We start from the raw sequence: 27,580 nt of genomic DNA on the forward strand, positions 1-27,580 counted from the left end.
GCAACCGTGGTCTGAATCGCATGGGCAGCTAGCATCAGAATCTGAGGAGCCAGCCTCCTCAGATTCAATCTCACCCACTCTGTGGTTGACTCCATAAGCTACATGCAGCTTGTGGATGTCTATTTTTGAAAATTTTTAGTAGTTAGGTGGTAGGGAAATGTCTCAAGTTTTTTGACAGTAAGGTTGATAATCTGTTTGGGTTAATGGTGTGTGAGTCTACACACTGAATATAAGTTTTTTAGAGAGCTAACTAAATGACAAGGGTGGAGGGAGGACCAGTGTGGGGTTAAGTGCATCTTGGTTGTTCATTATGTATTTTTATATAACAAACAACTGCAGGAATATATAGCCTATGTCCTAGTACAAATATAAATTTCTTGAAACTTATATTATTAAGGGATCTATAGATGGACAAAATGATGGTGTTAGTGTGTGCACAACTAAGGTACGTTGTTTTAAGAATTTTATAATTTTGACTAATTTAGTTCTGGATAGAAATGCATATTTACTTACTACAGATTGTAATCACAGGTTCTAAATGAAGACAGTTAGGAGGTTGTAGGTGAGGAGGAGTTGGTCATCCATACACTCTACAATGTAAAATCAGAACTTGGCTGGCAAAATAACCCAAATGACTGCTGCACATAATGTTAAAATATAATCATGGACAGCAAAAGCTAGACCGAGCATGTTATATATGTCTTGCGACAATTGGTTGATTTCAATGTTTAATAATTGGTGGCCACATTAGAAGTTTACAATGTGTTAGTAGAAGTTATATTGTAATCTTATGGGGCTGTTAGGAACTATAATTGATTTGTGGTCAAAATATGAAAAAATACATGGCTCAGTTTTACCCCTACATGGGAGGTTCCCTTAGACTTAGGATTTCTATTATAGTTTATTGCTAACTAAAAATCATGGTTCATAGAAATAAATTAATTGTTTGGATTAAACTTTCTTTGTCACATTAGTTGTTTAAGTATATTAACAAAAAAATAATGGTTAAGTGTAGGAAATTTTAATCTGATACATGTGTAGAATACAATACATGAGGATAGGATCCGATGCATGCTAGATTACTAGTAGTAGAGTTGCAGTTATTCTCCTGAATTTTCAAGGTGGGTGTAAGGTTTGCTTAGGAATTTAACAATATCTTATAATATGTTGAGTAAAAAAGGTTATGTCAACAATCCACATCCTGATTCCATATTACTTCTTAGCCCTCTCTCTCAAGCTAATTGTTCTTCAAAAGAAAATATGATTAACAATTATTACCAATCTGCATTCTCATGATAATTGTTCCCTAGCAAATGTTGTAATTTAGTTTACTAGTATTAGTCAATCATTGAGTGTATTTACTAGTTTCACTAATGCACAGATTAAGGTACCAATTGATGAGTAAAATGGCACATCAGTGGGGTTGATGGAAACTATGTGACAGCATGTGCGGTGGAAGATGAAGTGCAGAATTGTCTCATAGATTGGTGGTGCAGGTTTTTCAAGTTTATATTTGGATCTAATGGGAATATAAAATGGTAGAAATGGAAAACATAGACTTCATGTTGATTATAAAAATTCCAACAAGCAGTGGGGGTCTCCCAACTCACCCTCAACACCATCAATTATTACAAGTTAAGGACTTAAGCTGGTATGAAGTTGAAGTTTTAATACTCAATTTGCCATATTCATATTCTTGTAAATGGAAAGTGAGACTTTCCGATTGTTAACTAATATAGATTAATTGGAATAATGTTGGTATATTGACAATAGCATGGATTAATGCACCACTCCAAGAGCAGCACCACTTCTACCTATTCCAGAGGGATGTATCAATGTAATGGGGTGGTAGTTGCTGCCCTTGAATCCATGTGTTGGTATTTTGAGATTATCAACCTTAAACTATGTGAAGTGCTATAATAAAGTTGAATATATATAAGTTCTACTTGTTTCAGTCTCAAACATACTATGTGACATGTTCCTTATGGGCTTGCTTTTCGTGTAAAGTAAGTAATATATTAATTTATATGTCTAATTATCAGGGGTCCAATTATTATGTGTTTATAACTATGTGCATGAGAAGTTATTATAAGTACTTATAAAAAAAATTATAAGAACTAAATTTTTAGAATCATCATCAATTTGTTTTAACTGCATTAGTAATTAATATTGGTTCTAAATTGTCTATTCTTATATACAAGAAATGGATATTAATTAAATACCACCCGCCCACTATAGATCACTACTAGTACTATTTTATACTAGTTTTTTAATATATATATATATTTAGGCCATCGGATTGATGACAAACCAACTCTCAAAGAATTAGTCCAAAAGAACATTATGGAATAATACAAATTTTGAGAAAAAAATAAGAAGACCTTATACAGCGTTTTACAACATTGACGAAACCTCTTATAGTACTCATCATTTGGTTAAGTTATTGCGGCATTGTCCAAGACTTATTGTAGCAAACACAAAGAGATGGAAAAAGGAAATTAAAACCCAACATGAGCTATTTGTGGCTATTATGCAACTTACTTTAGCGGGCATAATATTGTTGTCTTTAACCAATTGCGACGTCAAAAACAACTATTGCAGCATACCGTCAATGTTGCCTTATAAGGCAAATCACCAGCATATCTTTAAACGTCGCAGTTGTTTTTGGCCTTTTGCAGTGAATGAGATAGGCATCAGCTATGTAATGGAAATGCAGCAAATAGAGGATATTTAGCAGCAAGAACAGGAAAACGACACCTCAACATAGGGGCCACATTTCTTTCCTGCCATTGATGCTGGGGTTGCTAATTGCCGACATTTTGTGCAACCAATGGTGACTATTCTTAACACCGCTAAAGACAACAATTCTTGTAGTGAAATGTGATATCACATAACTCTATTTCTGTTATCTCTCTGCTAGGATGTTCACCAAACACTACTGTAATACACGAGTCTTACTACGTGGGTCTTTATGTCATTTTAATTTTATTCCTTAAGTTAAATATTTTCATGTAAAGATTTTTATTATTTTATTAATTCATTTTATTTTATTTTAAGATGGGTGTGTTTTTATTTTATGTGAATTATTAAAATGAGTTGAGAGGATGATTTTAATGCCCTTAATATATTTTCTCTTAAGTCCTTAACTTTAAATTATTTATGAATTTGGTCCATTGAATTTACATCATTGGATTGAGGTAGGTGCAATAACTATCTCCTTAGGCTTGATCTAAACCGTCCAATCCTCATCTAATCAAGATAAGCTTTGACCAAACATTTTATTTTCTTAGGATTTCCGTTGGTTAGAAGTCAAGAGAATTGTAAGTTTCTTATCACTTCCTCAAGCCGACGCCTACTCTCATTTCCTCTCCTTCTTCCGTCATCTTCTAATTCAAGAGAAAACCAAGATTTTTTCCCATCACTTAAACCGTGTGATTTTGAAAAGGAAGAAAAAAATTTATTTCCCCAAACAGTACCATATATCTCTTTTCCATACCACTTTGAGTTTGCTTATAGTTGAGATTTCCAAGTTGCTTTCATCTTCCAAGAAGTGAAGAAGTTGGGGATAAGAGATTCTTAACTCATTTCTTAGTATGGGTAATATATGGATTTTGAAATACATGAATTATCTTACATATATGTATATGGTTTTGAGGTGTTGTTAGGGCCAACAGAACCATGTGTGGTATTTGTGTCCAATTTTTTTTTTTTTTTTTCATCTCTTTATGTTGTGATTTCGTATATATATGTGTATGTGTTTTGTTTTGCTTAGCCAAGTGTCTATAAGGTTGTTTTGAGGTTGTGTTTCATGTATATATATATATGTAAAGCTGTTTTGAGGTTGTGTTTCATGTATATAAATATATAAGGTTGTTTTGAGGTTGTGTTCATGTATATACTTATATATGAGGCTGTTTTAAAGTTGTGTTTCGTGTATATATATATATATATAGACACATAATTCGGTTATTTTGAATAACCGAATTATGTATGGGCTTATGGGCTGTGTTTCGTGGTGACTTATATATATATATATATATTTATAGACTATTTTGAGTAACCAAATATATATATATAAGGAGATTTTATGAGTGTTGTACTTTTATGTAAATTTGAAATAAAAGAGGGGTTTTAATAAATGAACTTATTTAAAGTCTTAAATGCTTATTGGAATAAATTTGGTATGAGTATTGTGTAGAGAGTTTATTTTGAAAGTGGTGTTGTATTTTCTTCCTTAGGAGGCTAGAAGTATTAAGATTATTTTGGCTATATGTAATCTTATAAACTTGTTTTAAAAGGGGTGTTAAATGATCTAATTATAAATTTTGAGGTTAAAGATTTGAATTACTTAATGGGCTATATTAGTTATTTCCTATGTTATGCTTAACTAAATAATATGTGTTAACTAGGTTAATTATTTTCTTATGTTACTCTTGTAAGGATTAGTCAAGAGGATAGTTATTTGAAGTAACGTTAAGGGTAGAAAACAACGTTAGATTTATAATATTTTAGTTTCTCGTTAAAATGAGGCCTAAAGAATGTTGGATGAGTATTAACACACTTGTAATTTATTGGATTAGGATCTACTGAAATTAAAGGGATTGAAGTGGATCGAGATAAGTAGCTATGACCATGCTCCCACACCAAGTTCTCTTGTGAAAGGATATCTTTCTATCTCTTTCCAAACATTCCTCTAATTAAAAAATAATTGAACTTATATTATGTACAAGCCTTTCTTGGTAGCCCCTGTTAAGTATCCTATCGATTATAATTATTTGTATGTGTATATGGTAATGCATGCACGTAGATTTTAAGTCATGGAATTTTCATACATGCTCCTTGAAATAACTAATGCTCTACTTATATATAAGCATGATATGATATGCTATTTTTCAAAAATAAATGCATATGCATCGGACTAAGAAAGATACTGAAAATATTTGATTTCAAAGAAAGAAAAGAAATGAACGAAGGTTTATATATGCAAATATGTAATGGCTATATGAATGGAAAGGGCACCAAAAAAATGGGCAGATTGCAATGCCGGGTAAGTAGTATTGATAGTGCACCCAGTGCTGCCCCCTAATGGAAAAGGGGTTCCTAAGCTGTGGCCACGGGTGGAATCCAGGTCCAAAAAGACCGCTAATCTCAACACACGGGACGTAATAGTGTGTCGATCAAAAGAAAGTGAAAGATAAAATTAAGTGTATGCATGAAAGAATGATATATAAGTATATATGAAAATAAGAAGTAAAGATTATGCATGAAAGTATGAAGTAAGTATATGCATGGTAGTAAGAAGTAAGTGTATGCATGAAATCATGAAGAAAGCATATGCATGAAAACATGATTAAACTTTTAACCTGTTTATGCATGAAAGTATTGTTAGAATTAGTAATGGTTTATGGATGGATGTTTTCAAAAGAAAATACTAGATGCTTATTAAGTTAACATCATGATGTACTGATTACTGATTATTATACTTATGTTGTATGTATGTTTTAAACGTCCAGGTATAGACGAAACTGTTAAGGAGGAAGGGACCAATGTTTAGTAGTCCCTAGGTAGTTTGGTTCCTTTCTGTGAAGACATATGTTCTCCTATGTTTTGATAATTGATCCCACGCGGGAATGTTTATTTGGTTTAACTTTTAATCAAGATACCTTCAGGTATAATGTATATTTTATGGTGGGATGATGGAAACCCCTCTTACTTTAAGTTAGTTTTCTTTTGTAAGGAATGTAGGGGCTAAGTTACTTTTTGTTTAAAATAGTTACATTAGATGAATGGATGGTGGACTCTGAAAGTCTTTTATAAATGAATGTAAATGTATGTCTATCAGGTGTTCCTTTTAGTTTAAAAATCTAGAGTTCATGCGTGGTGCATTTGAGCCCGTCACGTATTATTGTACCTTATTAAAAAAAATACTAATACTAATAATAATATGGGCATTATTAATAATAATAATATACAGTCATAATAGGAAAAAGAATAGATACAAGATCACGGTCTCTCTCTTGATAGGATGGGGTTGTGACAATTACATAACCCTTTGAGTTCTCTAAATGTCTGATGAATATATGTTTATTTGCTCTAAAGTCAAGTTTCCCTTGTTTATAAGAAGTGGTGTGAACATAACACATAGAACCCCATGGCTACAAATGTTCCAAATTTGATTTTGCACCCTATAATTCATATGGGGTTGAATGAACGGACTTAGAAAGCACACAGTTCAAAATATAGGCAACAACTAAAAGAGCATCCCTCAAAATGATATGGACAGGTCAACTTGCGCTATCAATTTAGGGCTGTAATTGAACCGAGCCGAGCCGAGCTGAGTTTTGGCTTGCCGAGCTTGAGCTCAACTCAAAATACTTGAGCTCGAGATTTTTTTAATTCTTTGTTCGAACTCGACTCGATAAGTTAAAATCTCAACTCAAGTTCGAGCTCGAGCTCGTCCCACAAACGAGTTCGAGTTGAGTCCAGCTCGAGCTTGAGCTTGAATTATTTTTTTAATAAGATTTAATAATTAATAAATTAAATAAATAAATAAATAAGAATTAATATTGAATTTATACAACTAACAAGTAGAACCTCTATTAAATTATAAAATTTTAAAAAATTTATAAATAATTAATATCTAACTAGTTGATATTTATCTAAAATAACAATATATTATATGCTTACATATATTATTAATACATACACTTAATATGATAGAATATATCTATTTCATATATGGTCTCCACATACTAGTATATGAAATTATTAAATTTTATCAACTAATTATTATACAAATTATAAAATATACCTATGAAGTATATTTACTATATAAACATAAATAATTATAATACATATTATATATTTAATTATAAAAGTGGTATGCTTATATTATTAGCTAATACATATATATATATATATGCATAGGTGTATGTATATATTTATTAATATATGAATGAGTTTTAATCAAGTCGAGCTAACGAGTCAACTCGAGTATAAATGAGCGAGCCTAAACGAGCCTTAGTCGAGTCGAGTCGAGTTTTGTCGAGTATGTGTCATTTACAAATCGAGCGAGTTTCTACTTTAACGAACGAGTTTTTTTTTTTTTTTTTTTTTTTTCACGAGTCGAGTTCGATTCGAGTTTAACCGAGCGAGCTATCGAACATACTAGTTCATTTACAGCTCTATCTATCATTGATCAAACAATTTTCAATAAGGTACGATTCCTCCTTTCTACAACACTATATTGTTATGGTGTGTAAGGAATTGTTAATTGCATATGTATTCCTTTTTATTCACATAGTTTTTGAAACTCTTTAGATAAATACTTTTGACCTCGATCAGTTCGTAGAATTTTTAAACTCATTTCTTTTTTATTCTCAACCTCAGTTATAAAGTGCTTGAAGTAGTCTAATGCTTTAAAGCAATGAGAGATCCGATAGACATAATTGAAACATGAGAAAATAAGAGGAGCCATGGCATGCCTTTACGTTTATAGGTCGACAAATACCATAATGGACTAGCTCTAACAGTTAAGATACCCTAGAAGCATTTTCAAAAGGATTCCTACAGGCCTTACTAGCTAAACAAGACTCATATATAGGTAGACTTATATTAGCGAGAGACCCCAATAGGCATTCTCTAGCTAGTCGAGCCATTCCTTTTCTTATGTGGCCTAATCTACCATGTCTTTTCAATGAATTATAAATAATATCATCATCATTTGATGCCATAAAAGAAAATGATGAATTATCTAAATCCAACATAAAAAAAAATAATAATAATAAAAAAACCATTTGAAAGAAAACCATGTCCATACAAAGTCTTATCCAAATAAAAGTCCAGCTGAGGGCTATCAAAGTGAAAAATAAAACCAAGTTTTAATATAAAATAACTGAAAATAGATTACATTGAACACCATATAGCACATCATGAAGAAATAACAAGTGATGCAGATGCATCTTAAGTTAGTAGGTGCCAAGTTCAAGCATTTCCTCCTTAGTTCTGTTACCCAATATAATGTATTGTCTGCTTAGGAGGGTAATCGATTCGATTCGATCCGAGGGAGGTCATCGATCGAAAATTTTTGTCCATTTTGGTTCAGGGATATTTTTTTTTCCTCTTTTTTCTTTTTTTGGCAAAAAAATTAATTAAATTAGTAAAATTAAAATTAAGTGATTTTTTTAACATTTTATATGCGGTTAATGAATATTAAATAATTTTATTGTATATATGGTCAATGATGATTCATTGAATGAAAATTACATAATTAATTATACAACTACAACATTAGGTTGATCTCGGTTTCAATCAGGTCCACCCTTGAGAACGACCAATAAGACTATAGGTTCGGTCAGTTTTTTCAGTCTGGATTGATAGTCTTGCACCCCTATGTCTATTAGTTGGTATTATTCTATAATCTATGAACCTAACTTGATCTTAAGTTATATGTTTGGTTGTTCTTGTGTCTACAATCTATTTAGGGATTGAGTGAGCAACAAAAATACGTGAACAAACATAAATAGGGGTGTAAAAAAAATGGGGTAAACTGGTAAACCAGACCAGACTAGACCGAATCGGTGGGTTTGATCTGGTACCAAGTTTGGTTTGGTCCGGTATCAGTTATATTTTTCATAAAACCGGTTAAAATCAATCTGGTTCCGATTTTTCTTTTTCTAAAATCAGACCTGATTGATTCAAATATATATTTTAATTTTTTATATTAAAATAGTTTTGTAATATATGATAAATTACTAATTAATATAATATTAAATTTTAACATTTTATATCGCTATAGTTAATTGTGTTAATAGTTATATTAATATTATATAGTGCATATTAATAGTTAGACTAATACTATATCACTATATATTATAATATATTACTATAATCTATAATACAATTATAATATATATTATAATATGCTATAATATATTATTACTATAGTATTATATGCTATAATATACTAAATATACCCATGAATTTGAATTTTTTATGATTGCCATGATTGATTTCAGATTATATATGAATTGTATCTAAGAAGGAATGGTTTCTTGTAAATATTATGAAAAATTTATTGAAAGATTATTTTCGACAAATGGATCTCAGATAAAGATCAAATATGAGCTCAATACTGCTAATGTTTGCCAAGATAATATTTGTTTTAGAATTCATTCTTCTTGTGCCTGTAGGCAGGAATTACATGCGTGACTCTACCACTATCCTTACGACATGTACTGAATGCAGGAATCATAGGCAAGACTATCAGTATCCCTACTTGTCACCATCCCTATAGCTCCCACTGTATGCAGGAATCGCAGACATGACTACTATCATCTCTGCTTACCACCATCCTTACCGTATGCACCATAGGCAGGAATATTAGGCAGGACTACCACCATTCATGTTTACCACCATCCCTACAGAGTACACTATATGTGGAAATCGCAGGCGGGACTCATCATCTCTACCGTGTGCATCATAGGTGAGAATCACAAGCGATAATCTACTATCGTCTTTGCTTACTACCATCCTTACAGTCTCTTTTTCATCTCTTTCAATCCTTACCAATCATTTATCACAAGTCAACTCAAATTCCTTTCTCACATGAAAACTTAGTTTTTATGTACAATGCATAAATATGCATGTAATAAAAATCATAATACCAAACACAATATAATACACGCAAGCACAATTCATCTCAATAAACAAACCATCCTCAAATCCAACCCAAGTCCCATACTCCTCGGACTCCAAGTCTGGCATAACTAACTAATTACAGAAAAGTTATTAGTGCAACAATATAATTAAATCTCAAAAAATTCTTTGAAAAATTACTTACAATACTAAAATATAATTTATGAAGGATCAAGGATGTGTAAGAAGCGGTGACACAGCAATGTAACAATGCAATTTAGGCTAAGGCGGCAAGTATCAAAATATCCAATTTTGAATAGAGACGAGCGAAGACATGGGATAGTTAGGGAAAAGCTTAGAGGTGTCAGTAAAGATAATGGTGGTGGTGATGGTTGACCGTGAGTAGCGCGTGGGCAGTGGTTGAAGATCCAAAAGCACAAATCGGAAATAGAGATGGATGAGCTTCAACAGTAGCAAATCAGAGTTGAAAAATGATGGATTAAATAGCTAGAAGGTTGCTGACGAGTTGATGAGAGAATATGGCGGGCCATCGTTTTTATTTATTATTGTTTTTCTTCGTTCGTTTTTTATTCTAATTGATATGCTTATTGAGATTTATATATTGTCACATCAAAAATTCTATGTGCAATCATTTTTGTGAACTCTTTTATGCACTCCAATGATATGATTAGTTGAGTATTAAAAAAAATTAATCCAGTCAATTATATCAATAGAGTATATAGAAAGTACGTAAAAGTGACTGTATATAAAATTACTCTTATCATATATATTAAAAACTTAACCGGACTAATTTCAACGGGAGAATACGAGTCTTGCACGTAGACTCCTACCTAGTATGTAATAATAAAAATTTGCATATCGACAGTTCAAGTCGAACAATTATCTAACAGAAATACTACCGAATATATGTTTTGAATGTGTACTAATTTTTTTTATTTTATTTTTCTTAATGATTAAAGAAATATTTTAAAATAATATTATGTTTTTTAATTTTTTTTAAAAAATATTTATGATGATTAAAAAAATGAATAAAAAAAAGTTACAGTTCGGGATACTTTTAGATTTTTCGGTGACCGTGAAGAACTTTAATCTTAAATGCCTTTAAAAAAAAAAAAAAAAAAAAAAAAAAAAAACTTAAAAATGAACTATAAATCGCATCGTTTTCTCATTTCTGTAAACCCTAATAATTATCTTAATATCCCAACATCTTTATCTCTCATTCCTCACATTCCGGCCGGCTGCCAAATCTTTATCGTTCTCTTTGATTTTATAACAGTCGCCATGAAATCAAAGAGGGTGATTGCCACAACTGCACTGGTTTGTGCTCTCACTCAACTCATTCTACCCGACGGATTGCCTTGCTCACACTCCTTCGTCCGCTTATTGTTCATTATCATTACGGATTGCTTCGATTCACGCTATGCTCAAGGTCTCTTATCTTCATCTTATCCTTGGTGTAATTACTATTTATGTACACTAATTATTATTTTATATTATTCATTTGCTTCCTTTCTTTTTTAGTTGAAATTGTTATTCTAGTAATGGTTTCTAGGTTAGATTTGCCAAATTAACACCATTCTTCAAAATTTGGAACTTTAATTCTGACTCCCTTTCGAATAAATAAAGGGAAAAATAAAGATTTACATTTTGAATTTCACTCGGATCATCGATCTCCTATATCCAATGATGAGAGTAACTGGAACTCTTGTAGCACTATTTCCTATATTGAAAATTTGAAACTATGCTTAAAAAAATCCAATACATGGTAATACACTTTATCTTACTAAAGTTCCTCTCCAATTAATTATCTATCTCACTCTTATGTTGCTTATATGAACTTTTAAAGATTTGCATAGCCCATATAGCCTCTTAAAAATCACCCGTAGTAAATTCCTCCATACATGATACTCTTGAACTTGATATATTTGTATTTATCATTGTAAAGGAACACTAATGAATGCTTTAGTCAATATAAATCAATCTCGTTCATTTTCCAACAATACTATTTGCTAGCCAAAAGTACTTGGAGTGTCCCATTTTGATCAAGAATTGGAATTTAAATCCAAGTATTTTATTTTTAAAGATTTTTTCTACTTGGATGTTTTATTTTGATGACGAACGTTATATGTCCTACAATATTAATATCTAATTGATACAAAATAAGCATCCTATCAGGAAACTTTAAAAAAAAAAAAAAAGTACTTGTATTTAATTTCAATTTCTTTTTCAAAAATGGGGTATTAAAAAAAATTGGTAGTCAAGTAGTATTACAAGCGAATGAGGGGATATTTGGGGAATGCAATGATATGAGAATTTTGTGAATAGTAGTAAGATGGTTTGTGAATAGTAGTGAAATAGTTTGAATTAAATATTCATTGGGTTTTGGGAAATGAGAGAGAAAAAGTTGAATAAAAAATATTATAAAGTTAAAATATTGTTAGAATATAATTTTTATTTTGGGATTTGAAAAAGTTGAATTGCTCTTTGTTTGAAAGTTTGATAGTTTGGGAAAGTTGTAATCATTAGTTTGAAAAAGTTGTTTGTGTTTGAATGATATTTGGAAAGGAAATAAGATGAGATGAGATGGGATGGGATGAGATGGAAAATGTTTCCAAACATCCCTTGAATTGTAGAATTGATGTATATATTTATTAAGCCATTAATTTAACTAATATGGATAAATACAATTAATAGAGTTGAAGAGTATGATCATTTATGGCAGAGTTTAATAGGGGTCATAGCTGGAGGCAATATATATGGGTGTACAAATCCTTAAAATTCATATAAACAACATGACTGGAGTAAGAGGATAGAGATAAACTTTAGCCAGGGAGTGGACTACTAATAATATGATAGGAGAATAAATCCCAGCTGCCTTATAGTCTTCTGGTAATCCACCAATTCGATTAAAGTGATGTATTTCGCAAAGATATACACACATGTACACAAAGTCGTAAATAAACATGTTTTCTTCTCTTAATTAAGCATAGTTCCAAGCCGATTGATGATAAAGTCTTGTAAGAGTTGATCAGTTACTGTCATAATATAGGAGATCAGTGATCCAAGTCAAATGCAACATCTTCAATCTTTCTTTTCCTCTTATTTATTTACTGATTAGTTCAATCTTGTGCATTTTTGAGAAACTTGTATATTTTCGTTGGTAGGCTCTAATATCTATCTCTCTATAGGGTTTTTTTCTTCATTGACATTGCATTTAAATAAAGTCTTTAACTATTTGGTGGCCATCAAAGTATGCTTTCTGTAAATCTTTATGTTTGTTCTTTTACTTGTGATTGGAATCCACATGAACTTTTTCGTAAATACATATGCTCATGCTAATTTCTGACTCTCATCAAAGAAGCTGGGAAAGCAAAGAAGTGTGTGGAGGATTCTCATGAACTTTATATGTTAAGGAGAGACTTAGAGCGAATCTTACAATACTGTGTCCGCTTGAAATTAATTTGGTTAGGAATTTCTTGTACGTTTGTGTACGTGTGTCTATATGTGTGTGTGCGCGCGCGTGCAAGGGCATGTGCGTAATATGTTTAGGAATAGTTTGATAGGTACTATACAATTATAAAATTATTGATTTGATTGTTATATTGCTTGATATTTGCTTCTTTTCCAATATTAATGGAGACTGATTCATGACTATTTCTATTCAAATGGAAATGATCATGAAGACTCCAACAAACACATGATCGAAACAAGTAAGGAAATGATCTGCTTAATACCGTTTCATAACTGTTTTACAAGTTTATATGAAATGGAGAGCCGTTTTGCAATATTGAAATTTATTTTTAATAGAGTGGTTTGCTGGAGTTGATTGATTGAAAATGAGGAGTAAAATAGTTGCAAAAGTGTTGTAGGTGTATCATTACTCCCCAAGGTGTATCATTAACAGGTGAGATTAATGTCATGTTTGGTTATGAAAAACTTAGTTTATGAAAGTTGATGGGTAGAGTTGGAAATTTGTTTGTAGTATTTCTTAAGAGTATTTTTATTTTGAGGTTTGTAAAAGTTGTGTTTATTTTTATGTTTAGATAATAATTGGGTAATGATTTTATAAAAAGTTAAATTACATGTTTTTTTTTTTATAAGTTAAAAATTTAAATTACATGTTATCTAGGAATTTTTAAACATCCTAAACTATGCATACATAGATTTAGCATCTTGTGCAATTTTTTTGTCCAAAACAATTTTTAAAAAAATGATGGCCAAATAGTTAGACTTTATTGAAGTATTGTGCCCGTGAAGAAAAACATTCTGTAGAGTGCAAGATAAAGGATACTCAGGGAAAAAAAAAAGAAAAAAATTCCCTGATAAAGACACGAAGTTAAACTAATTTTCTGAATAAACAAGGAATTTTGTGTTTTTTTTTTTGGGGGGGGGGGGGGGGATTTAAGATACTGCATTTGACTCCGAACTATATATGCTTAAGAAAATTCAGTATGTTTGACACTTTATGTAACATATATACACATTAATATATGTATATATAATACATTTGGTAATCCACTTTATCTGACTAAAGTTCAGCTCCAATTTGTCTTACCCAATTCATGCTGCTTGTATGAACTTTTTTGGGGATTTGTACTTGGATTCACACTTGATAAATTCAGCCATATTTGATATATGCTCTTTAACTTGATATATATGTATTTATCCATATAAAGGAATACTAATTAATTTTTTAGTCAATATAAAGTATAAACCAATCTCCATTTTCTTACTAATTATTATTTGACTGCCAAAAGTATTTTGAGTATCCCATTTTTCATAAGAAGTTGTATGTTAAATTCAAGTATTTTTTTTTGGTAAAGAATTTGTTTTCTAGCTAGGATGTTTAGTTTATCATTTGTGAATCAATCGATGTTATATGTCCTACAATATTTATTATTGTCTATTTGAGTTTTCTAGACAGCATTACATACTCAATAATTATTATACAATCCGCTTTATGTGTCTGTGTTTATACTACTATAAATCCTGAACTTCTAACATTTCTCAGAGATTTTTTGAAAAAATATCATGCGTTTTGAGTGAAGGGACTGGTTTGGGGGAACCCTGAAAGTTTATACTTGATATTCTTCACAAAAGGCATGGCTAGGCTCAAAAAATCCACTAGAGTTATGTTAAAAGTCTAGGATTTAGGGTAGAATAAAAATAGATACATAAAATGAGTTATATAATATTTATGACCATTTAATATTTCCTAGAAAACTCTTATAGTCTATAATAAATGTTGTAAAACGCATAACATTTATTTAATCTATAAATGATCAAAATTAAGCATCCTTTCATAACACTTCTTTAAAAAAGTACTTGGATTTTATTACAATTTCTTGTTAAAAAAATAGGGTACATACATACATTTAGTTGTCAAATAGGGATTTTTGATCCTCAAAAGTTCTAGTTTGAACTCTAGGATCTATAGTGGAAGAGAGATAAATACATAAAATGAGTCTTACAACATTTATTGAGCATTTAATGCTGCCAAATTAATTTATGCGACAGCATTAAATGTTCAATAAATGTTGTCTGACCCACTTATGTATCTATCTCTTTCCAACTATAAACCATAGAGTTTGAGCAAAAAATCTAGGAGATTTAGATTCATCATGACATAGTATTGCAAAAACTAAATTAAGGAATTGATTAATATATTTATTGAAGTATTAATTATGGTTCGATAATATGGATAAATACAATTAATAAAGTTAAAGAGTGTCATCTATGGCAGAATTTATTAGGGTTCATTGTTTGAGGCTATATATATATATATATATGAGTACAAACCCTCAAAAGTTCATACAAACAATATCAATTGAGAAAGATGATGGAGATAAACTTTAGTCTGACAGTGGAGTCCCAAAAATGTTATAGGGAGAATGAATCATCCTTATAAATTTCTGGTAATTGTCGTTATAGTTATCATGATTCGACTCAGGTGATATATTGCATAAATATTATATATTCCCTATATATATATATATATCATCTATATATATAGATGGTATAGTGTATTAAAGACCTAGTTTTAAATGTGTTGTAGTGAGATCATGTATAGGGCCGGGATTAATGATCAGAGTCAAATGCAGCATCTTGTCTTTTGTTTTCTTGGGAAGCATTTTTTTTTTTTTGGGTGGGAAAGCTCTATGATCCTCTATCTACCGCTCACTGTATAACATTTATTCTTCACTAGCACAACATTTAAATTATTATATATATTTGTATATATATACACACATATATGTTGTTAGTAGTGGGTACCCATGAGCCGTGTTGTGTCGAAGTTATTAATTAACTCTCCATGACTACCACTTAATTTCAGGGAAGTTAATTAATCTCCCATATGAAACTCTTTAAATAAGAGTTTTTATGTCCATTAAATTAAAAAGTGTGGAAAAAGTGTACATACATAAGAAAAGCTCTGTTTTCTCCCATATGAATATGATTACATGTTTGAAGCTTTGGAATGAGTTTAAAAGTATATAATAGGTGATATGCCGTGAGTGTTTGTGTTTTGGATTTTTCATTAGAGGCTACGGTATGACATGTTTAAGGTTGAATTCTCTACATGAAAACATTCTATATAATGTCAGAAACATGTCTCTTAAATTTGGTGTAGTTTCGCTGCATATAGAAGAAGAGATCCAAATTCCTAATTTTAAAGTTCATGTTTGGATTGTGACTTTGAGCCAACCTTTAACCCACCAAATCTTATTTTATAGAAATAAATTTTATATGCTTAGAAACTAGGTTCATAAGCTTTAATTTGGCATATTATGCGCTTAATTCGGACTTAGTATGAGTAAGTTATTATCAATTAAAAATAGGTGATCAAAATCATACTATATACTATACTAATAGTGATGTTAATACTTTATAATAATATATGGTCATAGTGATATAGTCATAGTAATACTAATACTATATATGGTTATAGTGATTTAGACTTTTAGTTATAGTGAATCAGTGATTAGTATAACTATATAATAGTATTAGACTATTACTATTAGTATAATTATATATTCGTATTAGTTATAGGGATTTAGGATTTGAGTTTTTATAAGTACATATGTACTTTTAAACATGTTAAAGGCAAAAATCCCAGCACCTTTTCAATTTGCTCCATTGAATAAGATGATGTCACAAATAGTTCGATATCCTACCATCAACTATTATAAAACTTAGATTTCAATATTGGAGTTAACATGGAGAAGAAAATAAGGAAGACTACATACATTACTTTTTGGTAACAAAACTTAAGTTTCAACTCATCTCAAACTTAATGTGGAGAAGTAAATAAGGAAGATGGTTATTTGAAAATCTAGAGTTGGATATTTGAGTTAAATAAGGAAGACAGCAAAAAAAAAAAAAAAAAAAAAAACAATTAAGAGAGAAATTCTGAGAATTAACTTCCCTTGAATAAAGTATAATGAAAACTTGAGATCTTGCAAATATGGGAAAACTCTCTGTTTTTCGTTTTCATCCATTTCACTTACTACTACGATAATATTGAGCATTTACAAGAACATTTATGACAAATAAAATAAAAATAAAAATAAAAGAAATCCTTCTAAATAGTATTTATGCTAGAAATGTCCCTTTTTAGTAAAAAAATTTACTAATTGTAGAAAGTTGACATGATCTGATCTATATACTCTAATAAAAAAATAAAAAATCATTTACATTGTAAAGGCTTGTAATGATAAATCACCATATCCTTTGGATAATAAGTTTAGTTGAGATGAGATGAGAGTTGAAAGTTGAAGTTGAATAAAATATTGTTAATATATATAGATATATATATTTATAATTCTTGTTTCGAGATTTAAAAATTTTGAGTTGTTTATAATATCTTATTTGAAAGTTTGAAAAATTTGTAATAATTAGATAAGATGAGTTGATATCAATTCATTAGCCAAACAATCCTCAGCTTCATTTGTTTTTGCATATGATATGAGTTGAGAATAAAGTTAAAAATTGAATAAAATATTATTATAATATATTTTTTTTAATGTTATTTTTATTTTAAGATTTGGAAAATTAAATTGTTTATTTTATTTGTGTGGAAATTTGAAAAAATTATAATGATTAGATGAATGAGATGAGTTGAGAAGTGTTGCAAAAACAAACCAAGCCCAACCTCTTTTGTTATATCGTAAAATTCAAGAAATTCTTCCTTGATCTCTATTTTGTTAGTCTAATATTGTTTAGCCAACCTGCAGTCAGCCATGTTCAAAACTTTATCCTTTTTTTTCAAATTCTTTTTCCTTGTTCTATATAAGGTGGGACTCGGATTTCTTACAGCAGCCAAGTCTCTTCAAATAAAATAGAAACTAGGAAAAAAAAACCTGACTTCATTAAGAAAGTCAAACGTATATTTAACCACTCTATACATATCAATCTTCTAGACTACTTACTTCGGAAATAAGTCATGATCTTCAGCATCTTTTGTTTTTGCATATGTTTATACGAAATTGTATTTTACGTACTCCCCATACATTGCATCTTTGCAGCCAAAGCGCTACGTAGGGATCATTCAAACGAGAACTTTAGAGGAAATTGAATCATGTAGACTCATCCCAGAATCTCTATTCCAACCCCTTTTCGCCTTGGTTTAATATTCAAAGTTTTCGAGCATGTCTGCGTGTTTCTTGAGAAAGTATCAGAATCAATATCAGAAAATGAAGAACTTCCTGCAATAACCCTCATCTCTGAGCCACAACAAGCCCAGTGCTCTGGAATATGCCTCACGCACATCATGCTATACCATCTCGCATTGGACATTCACCCAACCAAACAAATTAAACAGCAATAGGCACCATCACAGATATTATGCATGAAAAAGTTGATATCAGTTCTAAGCACATAAGTGATATCAATTGGGCCACTAGATATACAGTTAAAGATTCCATCCAAGTGTTGTGCAAGTGAAGAAAATAAACCCTATGGAGTGAGATGGCTGGAGCTTACCCACAAAATTAAACAAATTTTTCAAGAAACACAGGGTCGAAGTAACTGATAAATAAATGAAGGAAACGAAAGATTTAGTTGTTAAATTTGACTCGGATCATTGATCGCCTATATATCCAATTATAAGAGTTGTTGAAACTCGCGTAACTCTGTATGATCATCTATTGGTTTGAAACTCTACTTGATAAATAGAAAAACCAAACCATTTGCCACTCTATATAGATATAGATATAGATATATATATGGAATACATCACTTTAATCAAATCAATGGAATATTACCAGACAACTATAAAGAGAATCCATTCTCCATATAAAATTTTTGATAATCCATTGTCCGACTGAAGTTTATCTCCATTCTCTTAATTCATGTTGTTTGTATGACCTTTGAGAGTTCATGTACCCATATATATAGCCTCTATCAAGGACTCCTATTAAATTATGTCATAAATGATATATTAAATTTCATTAACTGTATAATATCCATATTAATGAATCCTAATCAATGCGTTATTAAATATATATAAAAATTATAATATACCAATAAAGTGTTATACATATCAGATTTTTTTAAAATATTCTTAAAAGAGTTTAAATTACACTAACATTGGATATACGCAAGGATCCAAGTCAAATAGAGTATCTACAATCTTTCTTTTCTTTATCTGTTTGTTCATCACCTCTATTTAGCCTCGTGTTTTATTAAAAGAAATTTATTTTTTTGTTCTCCGAGTAAGCTTCATCAATCTCAAACCCTATATGATGTACTTCTTCATTGGCTTTAACTATTTTTGTAGCATTCAAAATTGGGTACTACTAGATTTGTCTCCGAGCTAACTTTGACTTGGTTCTATACACTTGGTGTTGAAGTGGAGTTTAAAATTCGAAATTTGGCAAACCAAAAAAAAAAAAAAAAAAAAACAAAAAAAAAAAACAAACGGTATACATCTGGTAAATCCAATCCATAAATCATTTAACTCAAATAAAAATAATAATAAAAAAGGAAATGAATAAATACAAAACAAAACTCATAACTAATATAATCAAATGTGATTTGCAACGATACTAAGTGGAAGATTAGATACCTTGAGCATAGATTTGTCTTCGACTTCCAACTCTGAATCCGAGCTAACTTTGGCTTGGCTCTATACACTTGGTGTTGATGTGGAGTTGAACTTGAAAATTGAAATTTGGCAAACAAAAAGAAAAGGGTACTCATATGATAAATCCAATCCATACATCATTAAACTCAAATGAAAAAATTTCAATAAAAAAAGGAAATGAATAAATACTAACCAAAACTCATAATTAATATAATCAATGTAATTTGCATCGATACTAAGTGGAAGATCACATACCTTGAGCATAGTATGGATCCGAAGAAAATGTAACAATGAAGAGAACAAAGGAGTGCAGGCAGGATAATGCAATCGTTAGATGAATAACATCGATGAGAGCCCATACCGGTGATATTATGGAGATTCTCGCTTTAGTTTCACAATGATTGTTATAGAATTTGAAAGACAGAGAGTGAGAGTGAGAGAGATAGAGATTTGACAATCGACGATTAGCAATGAGAGAGATATATAGAGGCCGGGATAGTGCAATATCTGTTAGGGTTTGTAAGAAACGACGCTATTTATAGTTGAATTTTGAAGGAGGGGAGGGGAGGGGGGATGAAGCTTAAAATGTGGATAGTAATAGTTGTTAAGTTTACTCTAACAATAAATGTGGTCATCAATTCATGAACAAGCCTGAGTTTGTTTGGAATAATAAATGAGCCATAAGCATAATATGTAACTTACTTATATAAGATTTTAAGGCAATGTATGCCCCCATATGAACATTTAATACTGTATTTATTACTCTATGTATATTATTTTATAATTTGATCAAAAATTAAAAAAATAAATCTATTAAAATTAAATATCGAAATTAATGATGGAGAATTAATTGAAGAAGACAATAAATAAATAAACAAATAGGTTAAAAGGAGACATAAATTCTGACTATTAATGTCTGACAACATTAAGTACTGTACCATGAATTGAGGTTAATTAAACAAATTGATGAATGCAATTAATGATACAGAGAAAGAGAAGGATTTAATAGAAATTGGATTGAGTTAGAAAAATACTAAATAAAAAAAGATAATAGAAATGCTTTATGTTTCGATAAATCATTCCAATAGTGTGTCTTGATAAAAGTTTTTATTATATATATATATATATATATATTTTACTTAGAAGTGTTTTTTAATAATATTGTGATTTTTTTATATTTTTTAAAAGTGTTAAAGATGATTACAAAATATATAAAAAAAATAGATTATAGTGATCGATCAGGAGATTCTCTTGGAAATCTTTCGGCTCCTGTACGTAGAAGGACTCAAAAGAAAAAGACGAGTGGTGGGGGAAAACACAGAGAAAATTAAGCTATTTTAATTTGTTGCCCAGTTTGTGAAAATAAGTAATTAGAATTTAGTTTTGAAAATTTATTTGAATATAATTTCCAAAAAGTTATGTTTTAATTTAGGTTTTTATGAAAATTATATTGTTTTTGTATTATTTGTTTTCACGAAAACCGAGAAAAATCAATTGAAGAAATGATTTTTAAAAGCTAAATATGTTTTGTACGTGTTGGGGCTCAGGACGGTATGGAAGTTTCTCTTCCATAAGGGCATGGCTGCGGGCTACCAGTTATGGTGATCATTTTCGCGATGTCTGTTCATGGGAGAGACGGGACAGTTTTCGCTCTGGCAGACATAATCCTCCATCGGAAGGTTCAGGGTCAGGGGGCATTGCGATGACTGGAAAAGTGGATGTAACGATTACTGGTGGTTTGGATGCTCATGTTGAAATGGTTGCAGAAGGAGGAAAGAAGTTAGGAACTATTGCGGAAGAGGTTCAAATGCCGGAAGTTATTTCTGCCGCGACTCCTATTATTCCAACAGTTACAATGATAACGAATGGGCCAGAGAAGGTGGTTCTACTTGATGGGTCAGATCAAGCAGTTCAAGGGGATGGACCAGATCAGGTTCCTATAGTGTATAAGCCAGATCGAGTCGTTCCAGTGTTTGGGCCTATTCAGGCCTCTCAAGCGGATGTGCCAGTTAAGGGCGTTCAAGTTGAACGCAATGATCAAGTTGTTCAAGTAGATGGGCCAGTCCAAGCAGTTCGATCTCTTTTAGAGAAAGATAGTACTCGGTCGAGCACCGAGAAGAAGGAAAGATCAGATGGGTGTCTTCTAGAGAAAGAAAGTAATTGGTCGAACTCAGTGAAGAAGGAAAGACCAGATGGGTGTTTGAGCAAGAAATGGAAACGGCTCTCTTTCATTTCTTGCTCATCTAGTTCCGAACAAGAGGCTGCTAAAGTGCTCTATCTTCCCAACAAGAGAAAGGCTTTGCGTATCGATGGCGGATGAGATGGTAGACCGAATAAGCGAGGCACTAGTGTTGGGGGATCTATGATTGCAGACTCTCAGAATGCTCCCAATTTATAAGCGGTGGGTGTTCAACAGCACCGCCGCTCCCAATGAAAAAATTAAGTTGGAATGTCCATGGGCTTGGGAACCCATGGGGCTTTCAAACCCTTTGCGATTTGATGAAGAAGGAAGTTCCTGACATCCTGTTTCTATAGGAGACACGGCTTAAGGCTCACGAATTCGAGGTATGTAAATTTAAGCTAGGTTTTGTAAATTTTTTAGTAGTTGATTGTCGGGGAAGGAAGGGGGGTCTTGCTTTGTTGTGGGGTAGGGATATATCTCTATCGATTCTTAGCTATTCACAATGTCGTATTGATGTTTTGATTAAGAATGATTCTGTCGAGGGTTCTTGGTTTTTCATGGGTATTTACTACTTTCCTGAAGTGTGTCAACGATTTAGAACTTGGGTTCTGTTACGACAATTGGGTAGAGATAGTGGTGAGGCTTGGATTGTAATTGGGGATTTTAATGAATTACTACACCATAATGAAAAATGGGGAGGGAGGCCTAGGCCAGATTGGCAAATATCCGCTTTTAGGGATGTGGTTAATGACTGTTGTTTAAGGGATTTGGGGTTTAAGGGCAATAGATTTACATGGTCTAATCGAAGGGAAGGGTCTCTTTGCACTAGTGAGAGATTAGATAGAGCTCGCTCTGGCTAATCAAACATGGTTGGGTAATTTTCCAAATGTTGCGGTTATACATGGTTTGGAGGCCTATTCAGACCATGTTCCTATATGGGTTAGTACAGAAGGGGAAGGGGGGTTTTCTTAGGTTAGAAGGAAGTTTAAATTTGAAGAGATGTGGATAGGAGAGCAGGCCTGTGAGGATATTATTAAGGCATCTTGGAGGAGAGGTGAAAGGGGCAATAGCATGGTTGGGGTTATGTCTCAGATTAAGGAATGTGGGAATCAACTAGATAATTGGAGTAGGCATTGTTTTGGTAATGTTCAAAAGCAACTATGTCGGGCTCGCCAACATATGGAGATGCTGTTTATTTCTGACCCAGTTGGAGAGTTTATCACAGATCATACTTGGGCTCGAGAGGAAGTTCAAAAATGGTTAGAAAGAGATGAAGTGATGTGGAGGCAAATATCCAAAGCATTGTGGCTTAAGAATGGTGACAAAAATTCCAAGTACTTCCACATGAAAGCTTCTCAGAGGAGGAGAAAAAATAAGTTGGATAGATTAAAGGATGGAGAAGGGATTTGGCGAACTGGTGCACTAAGGGATAAGGTCCTGTTGGATTATTTTGAGAGTCTTTTTGAGAGCTCAAATCCAAGGAGTTCTAATGAATTTCTTGAATGTCTTGTTGGTAGAGTAACCCCAGCTATGAATGAGGAACTCAGTTAGCGGTTTACTGAAGCTGAAGTTCTTTGTGCTTTGTCTGAAATGAACCCCTCCACAGCTCCTGGTCCAGATGGGATGTCCCCAGTTTTTTTATCAGAGATATTGGCTTGTCATAGGCCCCTCAGTACAGGGAGCAGTGCTTCAGGCCTTGAATTCAGGTGCTTTTCCTCCATCTCTTAATCACACCTACATCACTCTTATTCCTAAGAAAAAATGTCCTGTTGTTGTTGTTGATTATAGGCCCATTAGTGTGCGTAATGTGGCCTATAAGCTTATTTCTAAAGTTATTGCGAACCGTTTGAAAACTGTCCTTCCTAGCATAATTAGGGATAGTCAAGGTGCCTTTGTTCCTGGTCGTTTAATCACGGATAATGTATTAATTGCTTATGAATTGGTACATTTTTTAAAGCATAAGAAGAGTGGGAAACAAGGGTATATGTCCTTAAAACTGGATATGAGTAAGGCCTATGATAGAGTTGAATGAAGTTTTCTTCAAAAGGTGATGGAGGTGTTGGGTTTCCAGGCTGGGTTTATTTCATTGGTGATGTTATGTGTCAAAACAGTTTCCTTTTCAGTGTTGGTTAATGGAGAACCAAAAGGGCCAATTTCTCATACTTGGGGGTTGAGACAAGAGGATCCTTTGTCTCCTTATCTCTTTCTATTTTGTACTAAAGGTCTTACTTGTTTGTTGAATAAAGTTGGCTTAAGATACGAAATTTTTGGACTCAAAATTTGTAGGAATGCGCCTAACATTAATCATTTGCTATTCGTGGATGATAGTGTAATTTTTTGTAAGGCTGATGTGGCAGAGAATAAGAGGGTTTAAGCTGTGTTAGATGTTTATGAAAGCATTTCAAGGCAGAAGATTAATAAGGAAAAAACTTCAATGGTATAGTAATGTGGGGCTAGAGTTACAACTAGAGATTTGTTTATTATGGAGAAATGGTGAAATACAGCAATATGAGAAGTATCTTGGGTTACCCCCTATTGTAGGTAGATCAAAATCCAGGGCTTTCCAATCTATCAAGCAAAGAGTTTGGCAAAAGTTACAAAGTTGGAAAGAAAATTTGTTGTCTCAAGGGGGTAAGGAGATCTTGTTAAAGGCAGTTGCACTTTTGATCCCAACTTATTCAATGAGTTGTTTTCTCCTGCCTAATAGTTTTTATTTTATTTTATTTTTATTTTTATTTTTCAGAGTTAGAGGGTCTAATGGCCAAATTTGGTGGGGTAAAAAACAGGAGGAACGAAAGATTCATTGGATTAGTTGGCAAAACATGTGTGAAGGAAAGACAAGAGAAGGAATGGGTTTTAAGAATCTTAGAAATTTCAACCTTGCTCTTCTTGCAAAGCAAGGGTGGAGGCTAATGCAAAATGAGAATTCTGTTCTTCACAAACTTCTCAAAGCTAGATATTTTTCTAAATCCAATTTTATGGAGTCTAGCTTGGGGCAGTATCCTTCTTATACATGGAGGGGTATTTAGGAGGCTAAGAGATGGTTGAGGGAGGGGTGTATTTGGAGGATTGTTGATGGGAAGACTGCAAAACTATGGCATGATCCTTGGGTTCTAGGTCATAGGCCGCTGAATGTTGAATTAGAGTCTGAGATGCAGCCGAGTGATGATGTAGTGGCCTCTGTTATTCTTGAGGAAAATAGGGGGTGGGACCTTTCCAAGCTTAGAACTCTCTTCAATCCAATGTTAATGGTTGACGTTATGAAGGTCATGGTTTTTTCACAAGGTACAGTTGATAAACTGATTTGGAGTCAGAAAAGAAGTGGTCAATTTTCAATGAAAAGCTGCTACAAACTTATTATGTCTAAGTTAGGCTTTGGTACAACAGAATGCTCTTCAATGGGGAGACAACAAAGATTATGGAAATTCTTGTAGAGGCTACCGATTCCTAATAAAATAAAAGTGTTTGCATGGAGGGCATGTAAAGATAGTCTACCCTCAAAGGATAAATTGGTGCAAAAACAAGTGATCCCAGTAGCTACATGTTGATTCTGTGTGCATTCTGTTAAGGATCTATTGCATGCATTATTTGGTTGTGGTCAGCTACGAGACTCATGGATTCAGTATTTCCCTTATTTGGCAAAACTTACATCTACTAGTTTTTTAGAGCTGGCGATGACTGTTGTTGATGGAAAGATCTTAATCAATTAGCTTTATTTTTCTATCTTGCTTGGGGTTTCTGGTTTAGGCAAAACAAATTGGAGTTTGATAATATTTGTTTAAGTCCCCATCATGTAATCTCTCATTCTTTGGGACTGTTGCAGAAATATAAATCTGTTTCTATAAAATCCCAGAATCAGCTTCGACATCACTTCAGTTGGAAGCCTCCTCATACCGGGGTACTTAAGCTCAACACTGATGGAGCTATGTTTTTAGATCTTCACAAGGCTCGGATTGCCGTTATACTATGTGATTCAGCTAGAAAAATCCTAATGGTTGCTTCTAAGCTTGAACTAGAGGTGGCTGAACCAGAAGCAATGAAGTTGCTTGCTATTTTTAGAGGGATGCAATTGTGTTCCACTATGGGAATTTCACATATTAAAATTGAGAGCGACCATTTGCTGTTAGTCCAAGCTTTACACAAAATAACATGCTTAATTCTATGCTTGGTAATCTGTTTTCTGAAGTGCAAAGACTGTCTAGTTGCTTTACAAGTGTTTCTTTTACTCATTTGTATAGAGAGGAAAATATGGCAGCTCATAAACTTGCTAGAAATGCTTGGAGAGTGGAGAATATTGAAATGTGGTGGGATAGTACTCTAGACTTTCTTTCTCAATTTTTATAGTTTGATAAATGTCTGTAATTCTTTATCTTCAATGAAGTTGATTGTTTCTATCCAAAAAAAAAAAAAAAAAAAACTAAATATGTTTGGATTGAAATTGAAAACTTTTTAATTAAAAAAAAAAAAACTAACAAACTTGCACGTAGTCTAATGTTATGGAGGGATTTAGAGTAAGTTAGAGGCCCGATTATATTGGATTTAATTATATATATGTAGAGAAAGAGAAAATTGAGTTTATTAAGTTTTTGATATATAGTTTAACAAAGACAAACAACATTATGAAGAATCAAAAGGGTCAAATGTGTTGTATAAAATTATTTAAAAAATACTAGCAAATAGGCTCAAGTAGGTTTTGAAGAGTATTAAATCAAGAAATCAGGGTGCTTCTTTATCATGAAGGATGATTACTGACAATATATAAGTAATATATGAGATTTTGCATACTATGAAAACTAGATTGAGGTAAGAAGTGAAAGTATGAAAACTGGATTTTGCATACTCTGTGTTCGTCAAACACACACACACACTCTCTCTCTCTGAAATTTTCCACCCGCCGAGCACCCCACAACCTCTTGCCAGCGTACTTCTCCTCCTTCTATCGTCTCTCACTTTCCCTCCATCCACCTCTATCTCCGTTACTCTCTGTCCCTCTCATTCTCTCTGTCTCTATCACACTCTCTCAGGCTGACAACTACCCACCTCCGCCTTCCCTCTAAGTTTCCCCTCCCTCACTCTCTGTCTCACCCTCTCGGTTTCCCCTCTCTCTCTCTCTCTCTCTCTCTCTCTCTCCGCAACACACATAATCTGTTTCTTTCTACCTGAGACACACCACACCCATTCAAAAGACTTCTACGCCATCAGCTAACGGGAATGACCATGGGAAGCAGTAGAGCTCGGGATGCTTGTGATCATCCAGAGATTCTCCCCTTCATGTGTAGGTGGCTCTTGGACCAACGTTGAAAATAATTTTTTATGTAAATTGTGAATTGTGATATGTGAAATTCGAATAATTCTTATCATATCATCACTCTTCTTTTATTTATTATTATTATAATTATTATTATTATTATTATTTACCTTTTCCAAACAAGCATGTGGTGAATGGATTATGAGAACAACTCAATTAATTTAACAATAAATAAATAAATAAAATATGTAAAGTGTGGTGTGTGATGCTCATGAAATTCTGTCTTGTGGCTGTGGCCGAGTGCCATGCGAAGTATTTGGATGAATTGTGTAATTTATGTGGGCGAGTGCCTCCTGGAGTGTTGGAAGAATTTTGTCCATTTGTTCATTTTGCTTTTGAAGTGTTGTGG

At 32.3% G+C, this 27,580-nt stretch overlaps 1 protein-coding gene and 2 long non-coding RNA genes across 3 annotated transcripts; 2 read left to right on the plus strand and 1 right to left on the minus strand.

Moving 5' to 3' along the window:
* The first annotated feature begins 10,844 nt into the window (after positions 1–10,844).
* Positions 10,845–18,368, plus strand: LOC122295604. Its single transcript, XR_006238175.1, has 2 exons — positions 10,845–11,086; positions 18,183–18,368. It is a non-coding gene; the product is annotated as an uncharacterized LOC122295604 (long non-coding RNA).
* On the minus strand, positions 18,004–20,245 carry LOC122295605. The gene is made up of 3 exons (XR_006238176.1): positions 19,997–20,245; positions 19,724–19,813; positions 18,004–18,319 (listed from the first exon to the last, which is right to left on the minus strand). It is a non-coding gene; the product is annotated as an uncharacterized LOC122295605 (long non-coding RNA).
* A 1,018-nt stretch (positions 20,246–21,263) lies between these two features.
* Positions 21,264–27,302, plus strand: LOC122296876. The gene is made up of 2 exons (XM_043106672.1): positions 21,264–22,306; positions 25,747–27,302. The coding sequence occupies exon 1, from the start codon at positions 21,264–21,266 to the stop codon at positions 22,059–22,061; it is 798 nt and encodes a 265-aa protein (XP_042962606.1). The 3' UTR covers positions 22,062–22,306; positions 25,747–27,302.
* Positions 27,303–27,580: the final 278 nt, after the last annotated feature.

Source organism: Carya illinoinensis, chromosome 15, assembly GCF_018687715.1.
Source record: "Carya illinoinensis cultivar Pawnee chromosome 15, C.illinoinensisPawnee_v1, whole genome shotgun sequence".
Classification (NCBI taxonomy): domain Eukaryota; kingdom Viridiplantae; phylum Streptophyta; class Magnoliopsida; order Fagales; family Juglandaceae; genus Carya; species Carya illinoinensis.

Excerpts from the sequence above, each read along its gene's own strand:
- LOC122296876 (XM_043106672.1), top strand. The coding sequence starts at position 21,264 with ATGTTTTGTACGTGTTGGGGCTCAGGACGGTATGGAAGTTTCTCTTCC.